The 17,896-nt window shown below is 39.5% G+C and overlaps 1 protein-coding gene across 5 annotated transcripts in view; it reads right to left on the minus strand.

The window, feature by feature from the left end:
• Positions 1-17,896, minus strand: part of CADPS2 (calcium dependent secretion activator 2) — a 530,263-nt gene that overhangs the window by 17,956 nt on the left and 494,411 nt on the right. For all 5 annotated transcript variants that reach the window (XM_039510109.1, XM_039510118.1, XM_039510136.1 and 2 more), the window contains one exon: positions 10,429-10,536. In XM_039510109.1, coding sequence (XP_039366043.1) covers positions 10,429-10,536 — 108 coding nt within the window. The remainder of the gene's footprint in view (positions 1-10,428; positions 10,537-17,896) is intronic.

A 17,896-nucleotide genomic window follows, 5' to 3' on the forward strand; every position in this document is an offset into this window, starting at 1 on the left:
TCCTACATTTATACATGTGACCCCTATGCTCAGGGAAATCAGTGGCAAAGCTTTCACTGATTTCAACACTGCAGGATCAGACAAGCAGCACTTACTACTACATGTTTACTAACTTCGCAAATTGTTTCAGATAGCTTGCAGCTTCTTCTCCTTAGACTATTCTGATTTACAAAGGAACACCCTATTTCTGCTGCTGCGTACCAATTCTCATAAAACTAGAGCACTCTCACTGGGTGTCCCTCATTCTTGGCAGCTTCTTTACATGGTGAATAATACAGTTATGTTTCTGTTTGTGAATATTTACACATAAGGTTGTTGTTGTTGTTGTTGTTTTGCAGTGAGCTTGACCCAGATGAAACACAAGTAAAACCCACCAAACCTGCATGGTATGGTTCCAGAAGCTGCGAGTTTCACCTGCTGACTATGTGTGTGTGGATTACACTACATCACAAAATCAATATGCTCTAGGTGGTGCTTGTGCCTGGCACTTCATGGTGAACAAATATTAGATAAGACAATACAAATGGTACAATCCCTATTGATTTTCCTTGACAGCACAGAATGTGACAGCTGTAGGCACAGTTAACACTTACCAACAGCCTCATCTAACGTTTCAGTGCTGGTTTATATGTGTAAACTTGTAAGTGTCCCATAAATTTCATTAAGGTACCAGACACTTTTCAAGCCATCTAGATAAAAGATAAAATACTTGTAATGAGCTGCTTATTTGCACATAGCCCGAGCGGGACAAAGGGGTTAACAGATTTAATCTTGACGAGGTGTTGAGAAGAGTTCACTGTTTGCTAAAATTGGTTATTTTTCTTGATGCACAGGAATGGATGGATAGGTGCATTTAAAAGAAGTTTAAATAAACGGTGGCCAGCATAAATATTTCTAGTAGAAGACTGTATTGCCAACCACAGGCATTTACAAATCATGAGTCAGACCGCCAGATATCATGAAGTTGGCTTAAAAATAATGAGATTTACAAAATAATCTGGGTTGGGATTTTTTAAAATTTGCCTTCTGTTTTTTTAATCTTTAGGATTCATGTTTTCAAGGCTTTCTCCACAACTATAAGGCTTAGAAATGTACTTTTTCTTTTTATAAGTCAAAGCTGAGATTCTCAAGTAATCAGATGAAACCAGGAGCTAGAGACACTCTAAATAATATGAAACTCACGATAAAAGCACAAGAGTTGGCAATGTTGAGAAAATGACTTCATTTCCCTGTTTCTTGTTTATTCAGATAATGTACAGGTCTCAATTCTTTTCTAGCATCTAACTCAGAGACTCTTACTCCCCAAACTGCGGCAGTTTAGAGGAGTCATGCAAATGACACAATTAAGCTTGTGGGGAATAAGCGGCACACAACAACTCCATGGCTACATCCACCCTACAAGCAAGGGCTGTGATTCCCAGCTTGTCTACACATAGCTCATTGAGAGCTAGTGTGAGTATAAAGAGCAGTGCAGCCGCAGTTACTCGAGCAGCGGCAGCAGCAGCATGGCTCAGCCATGCTGAGTACATACCCAGAGGATTCAGGTGGGTTGGTGCTTGGCATGGCTAACCTGTGCTGATGCTGTCCATGCTACTGCAACTACACTGCTATTTATACTTGCTCTAGCTCCCACTGAGCTAGCGTGAGTATGCGTACATGGCCTGGGAATCACACCCTTCATTTGTAGTGTAGACCTAGCCCATGAGCGCAACATGCCGACTGAATTATGACACACACAACCTGTGAGGTAAAATCATTCCCATGGCTTCTCATGCTAGTAAAGGAGGGTGACAATAATAAGATGCAAGATGGAAGTTCCAAGGACTTAAGGAAAAACATCATCGAAATGAAGAGGTGGGGAAAATTTGGAGCGATCGATCCGCTAAGCGCTCTCCCGTCGACTCCGGTACTCCACCGGAGTGAGAAGCGTAGGCGGAGTTGAAGGAGGCGCGTCAGCAGTCAACCTACCGCAGTGAAGACACCACGGTAAGTAGCTCTAAGTACGTCGACTTCAGCTATGCTATTTTCTTAGCTGAAGTTGCATAACTTAGACCGACTTAGCTCAACACCCCCTTCCCCACCCCAGTGTAGACCAGACCTTTAGGACCACATCTGGACCAACCACCATGCTTAGGCCCAGGTTATAATAGTCAGGAAGAGCCAAAGGAATTACTTGCAAGCATTCTTCTACAGAAAAAACACACCATTAAACTCTTAAAGATGCTCACAGTGGATTCCACCTGCAAGGTACTGTGCACACTAGTCCTGATTTTGCTAAGCACATGCTTAACTTTAAGCATGTGAGTAGTTCCATTGATTTCAATAGTACTGAGCTTTGTTGGATCAGTGCTAGACTGAGCTCTCTGCTTCTCAATAATATTTGGAAAAAATAAATGTTCCTCTATTCTTTATAAAATCATACTGGACTATCTTTACCAGATTTTTAAATGGTCTATTTCTTTTCTATATTGCTTCTCATTTAAAAAAAAAGAGTGGGAAAAATTATTTAGGAAAAATAGTAACACTGCAGTGAACTTTAAATAACATATTTGCAAGATACTGATGGCTTCTTGCTCTGTGTGTATGTATACATGTGTGTGCGCACAAAACATCTTCATTCATACTCAGTGTTTGGTAAAAGTGCCTGAAAAATAAAAAGATTTGTTCTTTTTTTCACTGGAAGGAAAAGTGATACTACAAGCTGTTCTAAGGAGACAAACATTCTTCCAGTTCAAGAGAAAAACTGAGATCAATTCACATATGGAGGGCTGCTTTTTTTTTTTTTTTTTAAATATTAGGCACAATTAAAGGTGAGTTAAGGCTTTGGTGGAAATCTAAAGAGCATCGGCAAATCTGAGCACTGCTCAGCTTTTGAATTGCTTTTCTACTTCTCAGTTCTTTTAAATGGTTTTCTATGGCAGGAACATTTTTCTTAATTAGTCACAGCTAATTAGTGTTCTGGCATAGACAAGTAATCAGAAATGTCAGAGCTGCAAGGCTACATCTCCCTAATCCTTTGATAGTAATTCAGCCTCCTGGGAGGGCCTCAAGCTGCGGTAAGTAGTGGCTGACAATAAGGCAAAATTAGGTGGGCAGCAGACCATTAGGATAGAAAAATAAAAAGCACTACCAAATCCTGCTGAGCACCATCAGGCAACTAACTACACTGCCAGATGAGGTGCCTGTTTAAGCCTGTGTTGTTAATTAGCTGATTCTACCAGACCTGCCACATATGTCCAGGTGCATCATGCAAAGATGTGTAATTCTGGGTTTGTGCCAAATGACAATTGTGTTCTTCTGCGATCACATTTCAAGAAGCTGAGCAAGAAGTCTACATATTTCTTGAAGATTATTCTGAATTATCAAAGAAATAAGAAGATCAACAAGCTACAATACATTTGCTTGTTGAGTTTCTTTTAGGTAATTAGGTACGCTCCTCTCAAGTTTCGCAGATTTTAATTCACATACAGCTTCAGAGTCAAGTCAAGGCCTTTAACCAGTCCCCACCTAGTTTCAACTTGTCAGAGTCATCTTGGCAGATAACCTAGATCAAAAGTAAAATCTTACACTTGCAAATCATTACTTAACATTGACAATGACGATTATTAATAAAACTAACTTGACAGGTAGTCATTTGAGAATGAGCAATTTTTTCAAAACAAGACATTAAATTTTGCTAGAAAAACACTGCTAAATACTACAGACAGATATGGACAACACAGAGAACAAACCAGTACAACAGAAAACTCAAAACTCACATCTGAAACACATTCTTACTCTAGCAAATGTCACCAGGAAAATAAATGACTTTTTATTTACTAAGGAGAAACACAAGTTTTTAACTAGAGATCATTTTTGCAAATTATTATAAATGCTATATAAAAACATGCAGCTGAATTGGCCAATAAATTGTTTGCTTCTAGATACTAGCAGAAATCATAAACACACATGAATTAAACAAGCACTTCATTTCCACCCTTCAGCACATAATGAGGTACATGACATAACAATCTTTAGAAATAAACTATTACCTCAAACAGCCTCAAGTACATCAATGAACTTATATCATCCATCCCTTTCTACTAACGGAAAAGGAAAATAATGGTTATGACATGGAAACATGATTAGTATTCAATTCAGAGTGTTGACATTATAACCAAAATAATGTGATCAATCAGTTTCTTTTGACAGAAAAAAATAAAAATAAATAGAATGACTGGTTATGACAGGTCAACAAAGTTAATGGCTTATATTTGAACATCTCAAATACAAAAAGCACAACAAAATACAAATAATAAAGTCTATGGAAAGCTGGGATGCTGAAACATTGTATGTTATATGTAATAAATCCCAGTCTTTCTAAATTTCAAAGAATACTCTAGGAGTGCTTTATCCTTCATTTCTATTCCTCCAATCATTGTAAGTGTTCATGCATACATACACAGTGACCACCATAATAGGACATGATCTTGCAAACACTTAGGAATGTGCTCACCTATAGACGCATGAGCAGTCCCATTCAATTCAATGGGACTGTAGGCCATATAGAAGCCTTTGGATGGGGCGACTCTATCCTGGGAAGCAGTGACTTTGAAAAACATTTGGGGATTGTGGTGGATAATCAGCTAATCATGGGCTCCTAGTGCAACTCTGTGGCCAATGGCAAAAAGAGTTCATGCAATCCTAGGCTGCATAGACGGGAATCTCGAGAAGGAGTAGAGAGGTTATTTTACCTCTGTATTTGGCACTGATGCAACCATTGCTGGAATACTGTGTCCTGTTCTGGTGTCCACAATTCAAGAAGGATATTGAGAAATTGGAGAGGGTTCAGAGAGGGGCCAGGAAAGCGATTAAAAAATTAGAAAGCACGCCTTATAGTGATAGATTCAAGGAGCTCAATCTATTCAGCTTAACAAAGAGAAGGTTAAGGGGTGACTTGATTACAGTCTATAAGTACCTACATGGGAAACAAATATTTGATAATGGGCTATTCAGTCCAACAGAGAAAGGTATGACCCGATCCAGTGGCTGGAAGCTGAAGCTAGAGAAACAGACTGGAAATAAGGTATCAATTTTTACAGTGAGGGTAATTAACCATTGGAACAATTTGCCAAGGTCGTGGTGGATTCTCCGTCACTGGCTATTTTCAAATCAATACTGGGTAGCACTTTGGAGCACAGGCTTAGATTTCAAAATGATCTTGATAAATTGGAGAATTTGTCTAAAATCTACAAGATGAAATTTAATAAAGAGAAACACAAAGTACTACATTTAGGAAGGAAAAATCAAAAGCACAAATACCAAATGGGGAATAACTGGCTAGGCAGTAGTACTGCAGAAAAGGATCAGGGGGTTATAGTGGATCATAACTTGAATATGAGCCAAAATGTGATGTAGTGGCAAAAAAGGCTATTATTATACTGAGGTGTATTAACAGGAGTGTCATATGTAAGACATGGGATTCTACTCAGTACTAGGGTGGCCTCAACTGGGGTAGAGTGTCCAATTTTGGGCACCATCGGGGCCGGCCTTTGAGAAAATGGTACCCTGGGCTAACTTGTATTTTGGTACCCCTGGTCGCCGCTACCTCTGTGGGCTCCTAACCCATTCCCCCTCACTTCTGCTGCCCCTCCCAGGCTCCCCACCCATCACCCTTGGCCCCTGCTGCCTCTCTGGGCTCCCCCACCCCCTCTCATCACCCCCGGGACCTGCTGCCTCTCTCCCTACCATTGCCCTGAGCTCCCTTCCACAGCCTCGTACCCGAGACCTGCGCCATTTCTTGCCTCTTGATCATGTCACCCCCTGACCATGGTGCCCTGTGCACTCGCCCACATGAGAGGTTGGCCCCAGTGCACCCACCTGTAAGGTTGGCCCCAGGCATCACACTTTAAGAAAGATGTGGACAAATTGGAGAGAGTCCAGAGGAGAGTAACAAAAACGACAAAAGGTTTAGCAAACCTGACCTTTGAGGAAAGGTTAAAAAAAATTGGGCATGTTTAGTCTTAAGATAAGACGACTAAGGGCAGACCTGATAACACACTTCAAATATTCTAATGGCTGTTACAAAGAGGGTGGTGATCAATTGTTCTCCGTGTCTACTGATGGTAGGGCAAGAAGTAATCAGTTTAATCTGCAGCGAGAGAGATTTAGATCAGATAATAGGAAAAACTTTCTAATTATATGAATAGTTAAACATTGGACTACACTTCCAAGGGATATTGTGGAATCCTTATCTTTGGAGGACAGATTAGACAAATACCTGACAGGAACGGTCTGGATATACTTGGTCCTGCCTCAGTGCAGGGGGTTGGATTAGATGACCTCCAAAGGTGCCTTCCAGCCATACATTTCTATGATTTATGCTTTAGGAACTATTTTGGGGAAGTTCTATGGCTTGTGCAAGACAGGTCAATCTGGATGATCACAGTGATCCCTTGTGGCCTTGGAATCTACAAATCATGTGCCAAAAGTTAAGCAAGTATGTAAGAGTTGGCAGGGTCAGGGCCAAAGTTCACATTTGCTAATAGTTACTACACTGTATCATCTAACATATCACAGTGAGATTAACTGTTGGCAAATACTGACTTTTTAATGGTGTTCACTTTATGTACATAGATATGCATATGGTAACACACATGCATTATTATTTCAATAATGAAAAAATTAAGGTGGTTATTGTTGGGTTGTGGGTTTTTTGTTTATGTTTTGTGTCTGTGTTTTCGCGCGCACATTTTTTTTTTTTAAGCGAAAGAGAGGCCCAAATTTTAACCTAAAATAATGGGTAGACCTACATGGCTTTACTGGCTTTCTTTTGTCTCTCTGTTACTTAAAAAGGAAACTGTTTACCTAGACAAATTTACTACTAGTGTGACCTTGACAACATCAGAACAAAATCGTATAGTTGCTTAAACTGGAAGCCTTTCAACAGGAAGCATCTCTATACAAATACAATCTATACAATAGGCCTCGTTGGAGAATGGGAATAGGAATATTTTTGAAAAAAACCTAAAGTCAGCTTTTCCGTTTGCAGATACACATCTCTGTGGTTATTGCACAAATGATAAGAAATATATCAAACTGATGAGCTACCAAAAGAGGAGCTTGAGAGAGTTACATTTGCAGAAAAAGGAAGAATTTGGATCAGAAGCTCAATTCTTTGAAGTGTGAAAATTTAATGTAATCCAATTTTGGTTTTAATCTACACACACTAGCTTCTCACTGAATAAGTCTAATGCCAATTAAAAGTGCACATGAAACACAGAGAGTTATTCACCTTATCTTAACAATTCAGATCAGAACATGTATCTAAGTTCAACCACAGTGGATTCTGAGAAATGCTTTTTTAAGGGCTCACTCCTGCTCCCATTGATTTTAATGGTATAAAATCTGACACTAGGAGAAAGTTGATATTACTGGATACAGGGTGCATTTAAATTATTTGCACGGTTAAAGTTTGTGCTTGGATAAATGGGAAACTCTCAATGTTTATTCCAGGCTTCCCAAGCCAATTGCCTAATAGAATGTTTTAATAAGGGAATTATGCTACTGTAATTCCATTTAAGTATTTAATTCTCCAGTTCACCAAGTACCACTTTGAGAGCCTTCACTGAAAGAAGGGAATGAAGATATTTAAAAGAAATCTTCACTAAATAAAACTTTTCAACAGCTAATTTTTAATCATTTTATAAACACAAGAGAATGTTTAATTATCATGATTTTACTAATTATGTACTGCACCCTGTTGCGTCATAGCAATATAAATGGTAGAAAGAGTTTGGTTTGTACGGTATAGTCAGAAACCTAGATATACTTGGCCCGATTCACCACTGCATTATTCCAGTTTTATCCCAGTGTAACTTCATTGAAATAAATGATTTCAGTGGAATTACACCAGCATAAAACTGAAGTAATGCAGTAGTGAATGAGACCTATGACATATACACAAGAGATTTTGAAGGATAATTTTTCAGACTAAATAAAAAATAACCTTAAAATACCAAGGGCTCTGTCCTGCTCAAATCTGCATCTGTATCTGCTGGAACAAAGAATAGCTACAAGCCTCCCTGGGTCATTAGCTACAGAGGTTTTACTCTATTCCAGAGAGGTATTTCCCTTTCAGAAACAAACATGCATTGGCATATTCTCCCTTCCCCCACCTGCCAGTTTCTCATCTGATGAAAATGAAAAAAATATTTCAGTAGTAAAACAATCTGAAACTGTAGTCAGAAATAAATGGCTTGGGACAGCCAATATAAAAGTTAATTAAACTCATTTTAATCCTTCCATAAAAATACAACTTAATAGATCTGTATATACAAAGGTTACGTAGTCTTTGCTAAATTACTGACACCAATAACCATAACCTAATCCTGCTCTCAGTTATACTGCTGTAAATCCAAAGTAATCTCATTGAAGGCAAGTTGCATTATATGGGTTATTCTAGATTTACATCAGTGTAACTGAGAGCTGGATTTGGCTCCTTGTTATACTAAGTGAATATACACATCCCATAATGTTCATGTTTGTAATAATGTCTTTCTGATTTGTTTCAATATGACACCACTTCATCTCTCATGCATATACAAAGAAAAGCAAAGATGTAAGTGGATGGTGTGAAAGAGAGTACCTTGAATACATTTTTTTCTGCCTGAAAACTATAGTGTTAGGGACAAAGGGTGTGATTCAAGTCCCGTTAAAGCTAATAGAAAGCCTATTGTTGACACCAATGAGCATTGGATTTGGCCCTAGACATCTATTAAGTTTCAGAAAATTACAACTTAAGCAAGAAAAAAACCTCCCCTATCTCCCCCCCCCCCAACACACACACACACACACACGAAAATGAAACATATGCTTGCAGATTCAGTGCAATACCAAACTGAAGCAGAAGTTGCTAACACAGTTTTAGTGCTTTGTGAAAGCGCCAGCTGGATGGATGATAATTTTTCTACCCCTGCAGGGCATCAAAGCTTTTACAAAATCTTTCTTTTCACACATATTAACACTTAGCTTATTAAAACAGATGATACTTTTATTGTAAAACTGCCTAGGAATGTCTGAAAATATAAAGTACAAGAGATAAGTCTCATTTTGACCACCCAATCTAACAAACAACAAACACTGACATGACATATCATGGCTGCGAGTCTATGTTACAGGACCTTCTACAACTGCCACAATTGAAGTGTCACAGTAGAGGCTGTGAATTGCTGTTATGAAAACATTTGCAGTAACTTGCATAATTAAATGAAACTGCCAGAAAAGCTCTGTAAAATGCTGAGTAGATGGTACACAATAAATACATTTCAAAGTGAATATCACATTTCAGAATCAGTATTGTAACAGACTGTATTAAGCTGTCTCAAAGACATAGGATTACTTCCTCTGTTCAGATTCCCATATAATCAGAAGTGATTGCTCTCTTGATCCAGATTTCAGATATGTAACAAAGGAATTTAGATTTTATTACTATTTTTATGGGCTTGGTACTTTCAACACATATAAAACATGATCACCTCACACAGCTTCTAGTTCAGAGACACAGACAACACAGATCAGATGCATCACACATCAAGTGATGGTCGAAGCCTGAAGCAGTGGAGATATCCAGACAGCGTGTGACTGCAGGGCTTTGTGGATGAGGCTTGTGTAAGGAGAGATTTGGAGGACGAGGCCATTAAGAAGCAAAGGGAGCGGTTATAGGCAGTTTGGGGAGGGAGCAAAGAAAGTGTGCGTGGGAAAATTAGAGTGATGACATGGGCAAGAGTGCTGTGCAGGGTTTTGATGGTGAGGATGAGAAGCGCACTTGAAACGTGAGGTCAACAGGTGATGTTGGGTGAAGTTTTGAAAATACGAGTCCTGTATCTAAATAAGCATTAGGCTAACTTTAGGATTCTATATATTTGAAAATTTTGGACTAAATGTACATTAAACTAAGTTCTAAAAGTTACTCAGCAAAAACAGCTCTTAGAAATCTGAAGGAATGTCGCACAGTTTATTTGTTTTCTTACTTTATCTGAAGAATAAGGTATAAGAATTGTTATTTAGGGAAAATACCTTTTCAACTGTATCTTCATACACTAAGAACATCCATTACAATACAATTCTGTTCATGGCACTTTACTTCAAAATCAAAAGGTGGAATAAAACAAAATTGCATATCACACAATGATAAAATGATAGACTAGTTAAAATATTAATCTTAGAACACTTTTGATTTACTCATTCCAACACAGACAGCTCTCATGCAGGAAATGCATACAATTAAGGCTATCTTTAGTAGCAGAAGACAACCAAATAAAAAAGCAGAACAAAAATAGCCAACAGAGAAAAACATCCTGACCTGCATGCTGAATGTAATCAAAATGCAACTTATCCCTTTCAGATGTAACCATGATGCCAGCATGCCTTGCAAGGGTAGTTACTTACATCAAACAACTTTTCTATATACATTTCCTCATTGACCTTTTCTCGAAGTATATCCTGGTTTTGCCGAACAAACATAATGTAGGTGTCTGCTAGATCCATTCCTGGTTTCTGCGGAAGAGAGAGACCATAAGAAAACTGTAACTCACTGAGAAAGGGGTTATTTTTAATCAGTTGCGATTGTGAGATTATTAAAAATGAAAAATGATGTAAATATGTACCAACTCTTTGTTTTAATTAAAGTTGCTATTAACTTTGAATCAGATGCCATATTAAAGCAGGATTCGATATTAATAATTCCTAGCATTGTAATTTCATGAACATTTTTAGCCATCTATGTACACCGATACACATTTAGGGTGAAATCCTAGTTCCACTGATGTCTACAGCAAAACTTCCATTGAACTCAATGGAACCTAGATTTCACGCTTAGTGTTTTCAGTATTGCTTGCTGGATATGCCCTTTGGAAATTCTGAAATACAGAGGCAGTAATACTTATGAACTAGTTAACAATGAAGGAAAAACGTCAGGTTATATGCTCCTCTTGATCTATGAGCACTAAGGGAAGGTGGATGCAAACAGAGCAGGGAGAACATAATATTTAAAGTAATTTATATCCATACATTTATGAAAGATGACAACTTGTATGTGGGTATACAAATACATATACAATTTATATATCTAATGTAAATAGTTGAAAATAGAAATGTATGTACATTAAATATGAATCCAAAAAGATGGCCACATAAATCAAAATTATAAATCAGAAAAAAACCCGCAGAATCTCATGTTGCTGAAGCCCTCATACACCACTTCCTCGATACTGGTCCAGAAATTAGTTTGCGCCTAAAGAGTATATGACAATTCATAGAGATTAAGGAGTACGAAGGTGGCTTTAGCTCCCTTTTGCACTCCTTCAGACTTGTTCTGGTTCCAAGGTGCAAATGAGAGCAGTATGAACTTTGGGGATCCAAACTGTCAGAGGCTCAGGTTTGTTTCTAAATATCTACAAACCTTGGCCTGATTCTGATCTCCCAACTGATATAAATTAGCAGTATCTCCACTGAAGTCAGTTGAGTTACAATAGCATATAAAGCTAGTGTGATAGTACAATCTAACCCCATCTTCCCCAGGCCTTTGCACTGGCATAATGAGCAAAGAGGATGACTACGGATGGAGCTTTGGAACCATATATGGGAAAACAGAGAGGATGGTCACTGCTCTTTGAAATGTTTGCTAAGAGTGAAATATTCCCCTCCCTGCATCAAGCCCAAATTCTTCAGGCTTTGTGTGGGGGCTGAAGAGACTGAAGTCACATACCACATCCCGAAGACAGGATGAGTGTAGGCTAGGCTGTCTTTCCATGTCTATTCCACTCTGGCTGGAATGGTGGCTGCTAAAGTTTTGTATCCATAAATGTGTTTCCATTAGACCCTCCCCAGACAACCCACTGTCCATACTGGCCTATTGAAACCTGATAGGAGCTTCCTTGAAGGCAAGCTATAAGAGGGGTGAAGGAGTATGGATAGCCTTCTGAAAATGCACCACTCTTGGGTTAGTTTCAGTCTAAAAATATAATTTGTCCAAAAATAATATTTTATGATGTTCATAGAATGCAACTGAAGGACAACTGTTATGATGATATAGATCAATGTTTTTCAGTCCGTGGGTTGTGACCCAGTACTGGGTCGCAGCACGTCAGGCACTGGGTTGTCTTGCTCTGGTCAGCACCGCAGATGGGACTTTTAACGTGCTAGTACCTACCTTTTCTAACACTGCGCTGGGCCCTGGAAGCAGCCACCAGCGAGTTCACCTTCTAGTCAGGGGGGCCACGGGGCTCCGTGCGCAGCCCCCACCCCAAGCACCCCCTCCACACTCCCATTGGCCAGGAATCGGGCAATGGGAGCTGTGCCTGTGGGTGAGAGTTGCGCAAAGCTGCTTGCGTGCCTCTGCCTAGGAGCAAGACCCACTGCTGGCCACTTCTGGGGTGCAGCACGGTCCACAGTGTCAGGACAGGCAGGAAGCCTGCCTCTGCACCCCCGCTGCACTGCTGACCAGAAGCTGCCAGAAGTAAGTCCGTGCCCCAATCCGCTGCCCTAGCCCGGAGCCCCCCAAACCTGGGACTCCTTCCTGCATCCCAAACCCCTCATCCTTGGCCCCACCCCAGAGCCTGCACCCCCAGCCCAGAGCACTGACCCCCTCCTGCATCCCAACCTCCTACCTGGCCCAGAGCCCCCTCACACACCTCAAACCCCTCATCCCCAGCTCTGTTAGGTCGGGGGCATCAACATTTCCTTCAACTGGGTCCCCAGAGAAAAGGTTTGAAAACCACTGATCTAGATCAGATGATGGTACTGAATGTTATGCAATTTATTTATCTGATAGTACATCTTAACAGAAAACAATGTTTCTAAAGCACTCATGCTCCAATCCTTAGGTCTGGCTGAGCTTTGCTCAGCGTACAGCTTCAATGGTTGAGGAGGAAGGTGGCTGTATGCCACCTTTTCATTTCTGGAATACGTTAAAGCAGCTGCATAGCAGCTTTAACATATACCGGTCTGTAACAGCTTCCCAGGGCTGTATTGACAGAGCAGCACAATGACCACAGCATACATCAGAATCTGTCTTTAATAGATTTTTAAAGGCAGATATTTAGCATATTTTAGAGAATTATATGTAAACCATTTATATATTCAAAAATACCTTTACAGAAGATTTTGAAAACATGGCTATTTTATTACGCTATCGTTGTATGGAATTATGTTTTTACCAGTCCTTATTATAATGTACTTTATTAGAAGAGGGGTATAATTATGTTTGTGCACAAAGGCAGTAGGACTCGTCTACACTACTGCTTAAGTCAATGTACGTCAAATCAGTGAGCGGCGTAAGTTGCATCGACTTACAGCAGTGCCTACGCTGTGCTATGTCAGAGGAAAAAGCTCTTCTGCCAACATAGCTTCTCCCACCTCTCACTGTGGTGGAATAATTATGCTGACAGGACTGCGCTCTCCCATCGGAATAGCACATCTTCACCAGATGTGCTAGAGTGGTGCAGCTGTGCCGATGTAGCACAATAGCATGGACTAGCGCTAGCACACAGAACCTGCTGTACTTTCAGAAACTGCAGCTAAGATCCCAGCGATGTCTACCACAATAACAGGATGCAACACTCTGAGAATATTCACCACTCACAAGTTCAATTATCCAGCCCCTCAAGACCATTAACAAAATCAGACATTCTTTGTTAGAATAACTCTTTCACTGAATCTACCAAGGAACAAAACTGGGAAGACAACCCAGAATAAGGGATTCATTAATATATATGGAATTTATTATTTTTGCATAAATAACAGGGTCTAGGACTTCGTTTTCCAATATATCATAATATGAATGAGAAAATGTAGCCGTAGAATTTATCACATAGACCAGAGGTGGGCAAACTATGGCCCACAGGCCACATCCGTGGGACCCTCTTGCCCAGCCCCATAGCTCCTGGTCCAGGAGGCTGGCCCCCGGCCACTCCCCTGCTGTACCCACTCCCCTGCTGTACCCACTCCCCTACTGCCTCAGCTCACTGCACTGCTGGCGCAATGCTCTGGGTGGCAGCGCAGCTGCAGAGCCGCAGCCTGACCTGGTGCTCCGTGCTGTGCGGTGGGGTGGCTGGCTCCAGCCGGGCGGCACGGCTGCCTGACCTGGTGCTCATGTTTCAACATTATTAAAATGAACATTTCCATAAGATCATTTTGAAGTTTCAAAAATCAATATTTCAGAATTTCCATCCCATGTTAAATTTCAAAATGTCAGCTTTTTGCCCTGATTCAGGATGAAAAGAAATTTCAAAATGTCAAACTTTCCCATGGGATGGAAATTCCATTTTCTTACCAGCTCCAGTTGTGAGTGACTTCAGCATAACCAGATTTCAATGAGAGTTGAGGACACAGCTCCTTCCAGGATCGTGGCCAAAATGAAGGGCATTTGGGAAGCAGAATTCTACTTTTGCAGTTAGCACAAAACATCCTATTCTTAGACATTTGTTTCAATCACTTGTCTCCTCAGTTTAGAAACTAAATCACTAAGTGAAGGATATTCATAACCTATAATACAAAATGATATACTTTCATTCAGTATACCTTTTTGAGATTGTTAGAAAAATATTTCAGCATTCCATAGACCCTAGGAACTTGCTGAGTCCTGACATGCACGAGACAGAAATAAAAATGGTTCTGATTTGGAGTGACAATGGGAAAATATTTTGAAATCTGTAAACTGAAAAAAAAAATCTAACAAATTAGGGACCTGTTATTGTTCTTGGGGATAATTTTTCATAATACACACAAGTCTCCCATTGAAATGTTAATCTCTAACATTTCTATGATACATGCAAATTTTGCTTTCACTAAGTTGAGTAAAGAAATGTTTGTCCTGAAAACAGTCAAAACTAGAAAAAATAACATTTCCCATTAGCATCAACTCTTTCTTTTTCTTTGAGATGTTTATCTATTCTTGAAGCTGTGACATATGGGAATTTCACACCTAGTGAATATATTTTCATGTAGCTTGTGGCATGAGACTCTAATCATTAAAAGAATATACACAAGTAAGAGTAACTGCAACAGCTGGTGACATTTACCAATTACAATTACAGTTCTTAAAAACACTATCCTTTTTTAATGTGTATGCAGGGCAATTATTTCTGATAAATTGCTGAAAAAATGTAATTTTCCTTCTAAACAATTTCTACTTATAGTACAAATGTGTCTGGATAAGGAAGATTATAACTGGTTCAATGTTTCTTTATGGTAGGTCTCTCTGTTTTAAAAGCTGTGGCACACTGATTCATGAACTCATTGAAGCCATTACAAGCTGTCCCTTTATTGCATGTCATTTGGGATAGACACTTTAAACAAATTTGACTAAATCCATAATAAAATATATACTTCACTGTCTCTCCACACTGGGTATGTTGCATTTATTTGGCCTTCTTCAAATATGTGAAAGAAAAATATATATTGTAAACAAGTGACAAAACAGGATGTGTCACTGTAAACTGTGTTTTTAACATAAATAGAAAAATGTGGTTTTTTCCCCCATAGGGATGACTTCTTTCAGTTGAGCCATTTATATCAAAACATATCATCACTCTCTTATTTTGGATTTTTACATTTAAGAAAACAAGATGAATATCAAATTTGAAAATGTGAGAGAAAGATTAAGTCTCATTAGCAATCAGATATACCTTAAATGACAAACGGATACTAAGTTGTATTTAAAGTAACTATAACATGCTATATAGCAATGGACATTTCAGCAGACTGTTATGAATATCAAATAGATTATAATGGTGAGCACTTTTATACCTGAAATATCAAATTCTCCTTGTATGGAACTCCTACTGAAGTCAATGGAAGAGAGCTACCCAAATGCAATTGAGAGCAGAAGTTAGCCTGGTAAACTTAACTGAATAAGCATAAAGTTTTTTAATGGTCTGAAATCTTACAGAAAAGGAATAACCATATTTTAGGAAAGACAAAAGCTACTGTACTATTGTTTATTTAATTCAGAATAGTAGGCAGGATGTTTTGAATGATCAGAGATTGAAAGAGAAAGTCACAACGAGATTAATAGAAAAACTAGAAAAACAAAGACATCAAATGAAATACCAGGAAATGAAATATTTTAATAGGGTTACCCTGTTATTGGTTACACAAGTAACCAAATACAGTCACAAGTGATTGAGTTTAAACAAGGGTGTAGGCTTCAACAGAGCCCTTCTAGGGTTAATCACTAGTTAACCTGGCAAGATGAACATGCTGTTTAAAAAAAAAAAAAGATAAAAAAATTCCTTGTTAATTATATGCTGCAAGTGCTCTTACTTCCTGCTGCTACACCTAATCCCACAGGTGCAGGTCGTTTCTTTTACCATTCACTGGTAGGTGGATTCAACTCCACAGTCATTTTTTCAGAGCAACAGATTTAGATACAGAAGAAGCTGCTTAACCTTTCACTAGAGGTTACCAATACTCCAGAAAAACATTGTCATGGTGCCTGTCTAACAAGGAGACAAATTTATAAATACACTATTCCAGTTTCAAAGAGGATCCAGAAGCTACATTATAATTGACTTAATTTGAAAGCACGTCTTTTCCCTTAGAAAAGCTTGCCTGCAGCAACAAATCAGAAGTAATGCCATATTGTCTTAATTTCGGAGAGTTCAAGTGTTTACAGATGAAAGGTCTGCAACAAGTGCTACTCCTCCTAATGTTTCCCTATGGCTGGTGAGATATGACTTGGTTTTTGTGTTCTGCTTCTACAATGGAACAGCTTGTCACAATCTCAGTAGAAACCACACATATTTGTAAATACTTAAGTTATGTTGTTGTCACTTCATCATTCAAAAGATATTGTTACTTAGCAGAGCATATTAAACATACCCATGTTTCTGGTGTTACTGAGAAAAAAATTAGTTTGATAAGGATTGGTATCATGAAAGTGTTCATTCCTCAGGAGCTTAAAATTGATGTCATACTATATCTGTCCAAGAACAAAATTCTCCTGATTTTATTTTAATATCTGAGTATTTTTTTGACTGAAGGAAGGCATTTTCAACTGAAGCACTTAGCTGCAAAGCAGCCATGAGCGGGAAGGGGGCTCTGGGGAAGAATATGGGAGCCCCATGTTAACATTCCACCACTACACTGAAGAGAAGGTTGGGGTGATTTTCCTTACTTTGAAGGAAATCGCTCCTCTCTGGATACAGCTAAATATCATTGCCAGAAGTGACTTATCCCCTGTGCTCAACATTAAGGCTACGTTTTAGTCACGGGTATTTTTAGTAAAAGTCATGGACAGGTCATGGGCAGTAAACAAGAATTCACGGTCCATGACCTGTGCATGACATTTACTAAAAATACCTGTGACTAAAATTTGGGTGGGGGGCAGAGGAGCACAAGCGCCGGCTACCACAGCTCCCATTGGCTGGGAAACACAGCCAATGGGAGCTGCAGGGGTGAAGCCTGTGGGAGCGGGCAGTCCAGAGTCCCTCTCGGCCCCTCCACCACCTAGGAGCTGCAAGGCCATGCCAGTGGGAGCCCCACCCCCTGGGACCCCCAAACCACCTGCCCCTAGCCCCCTTCCACACACCCAAACTGCTGCTGCTGGCCCAGGGGCTGCCTAGCTCAGGCAGCCCCTGAGCCAGCACCAGCTACTACAGAAGTCACAGAGGTCACGGAAAGTCACGGAATCCATGACCTCCATGACAGACTGGCAGCCTTACTCATAATTGTTTGGCTTTGGAAATGATCAGATGGCACCAAATGGCAGCAATTAAAAAAATTATTGTGGTAGATACCCTTGGAACCCCCTACAAGGTCTTCATTCTCCCCTGCTTCACTCTCACACTACAAACTATATTATCTGTGCACTTAATTAGTTTGCAAGATAGTGCTGCGCCCCATGTGATTGTTTTTA

The sequence above is a fragment of the Mauremys reevesii genome, linkage group 1, assembly GCF_016161935.1.
Source record: "Mauremys reevesii isolate NIE-2019 linkage group 1, ASM1616193v1, whole genome shotgun sequence".
Classification (NCBI taxonomy): domain Eukaryota; kingdom Metazoa; phylum Chordata; order Testudines; family Geoemydidae; genus Mauremys; species Mauremys reevesii.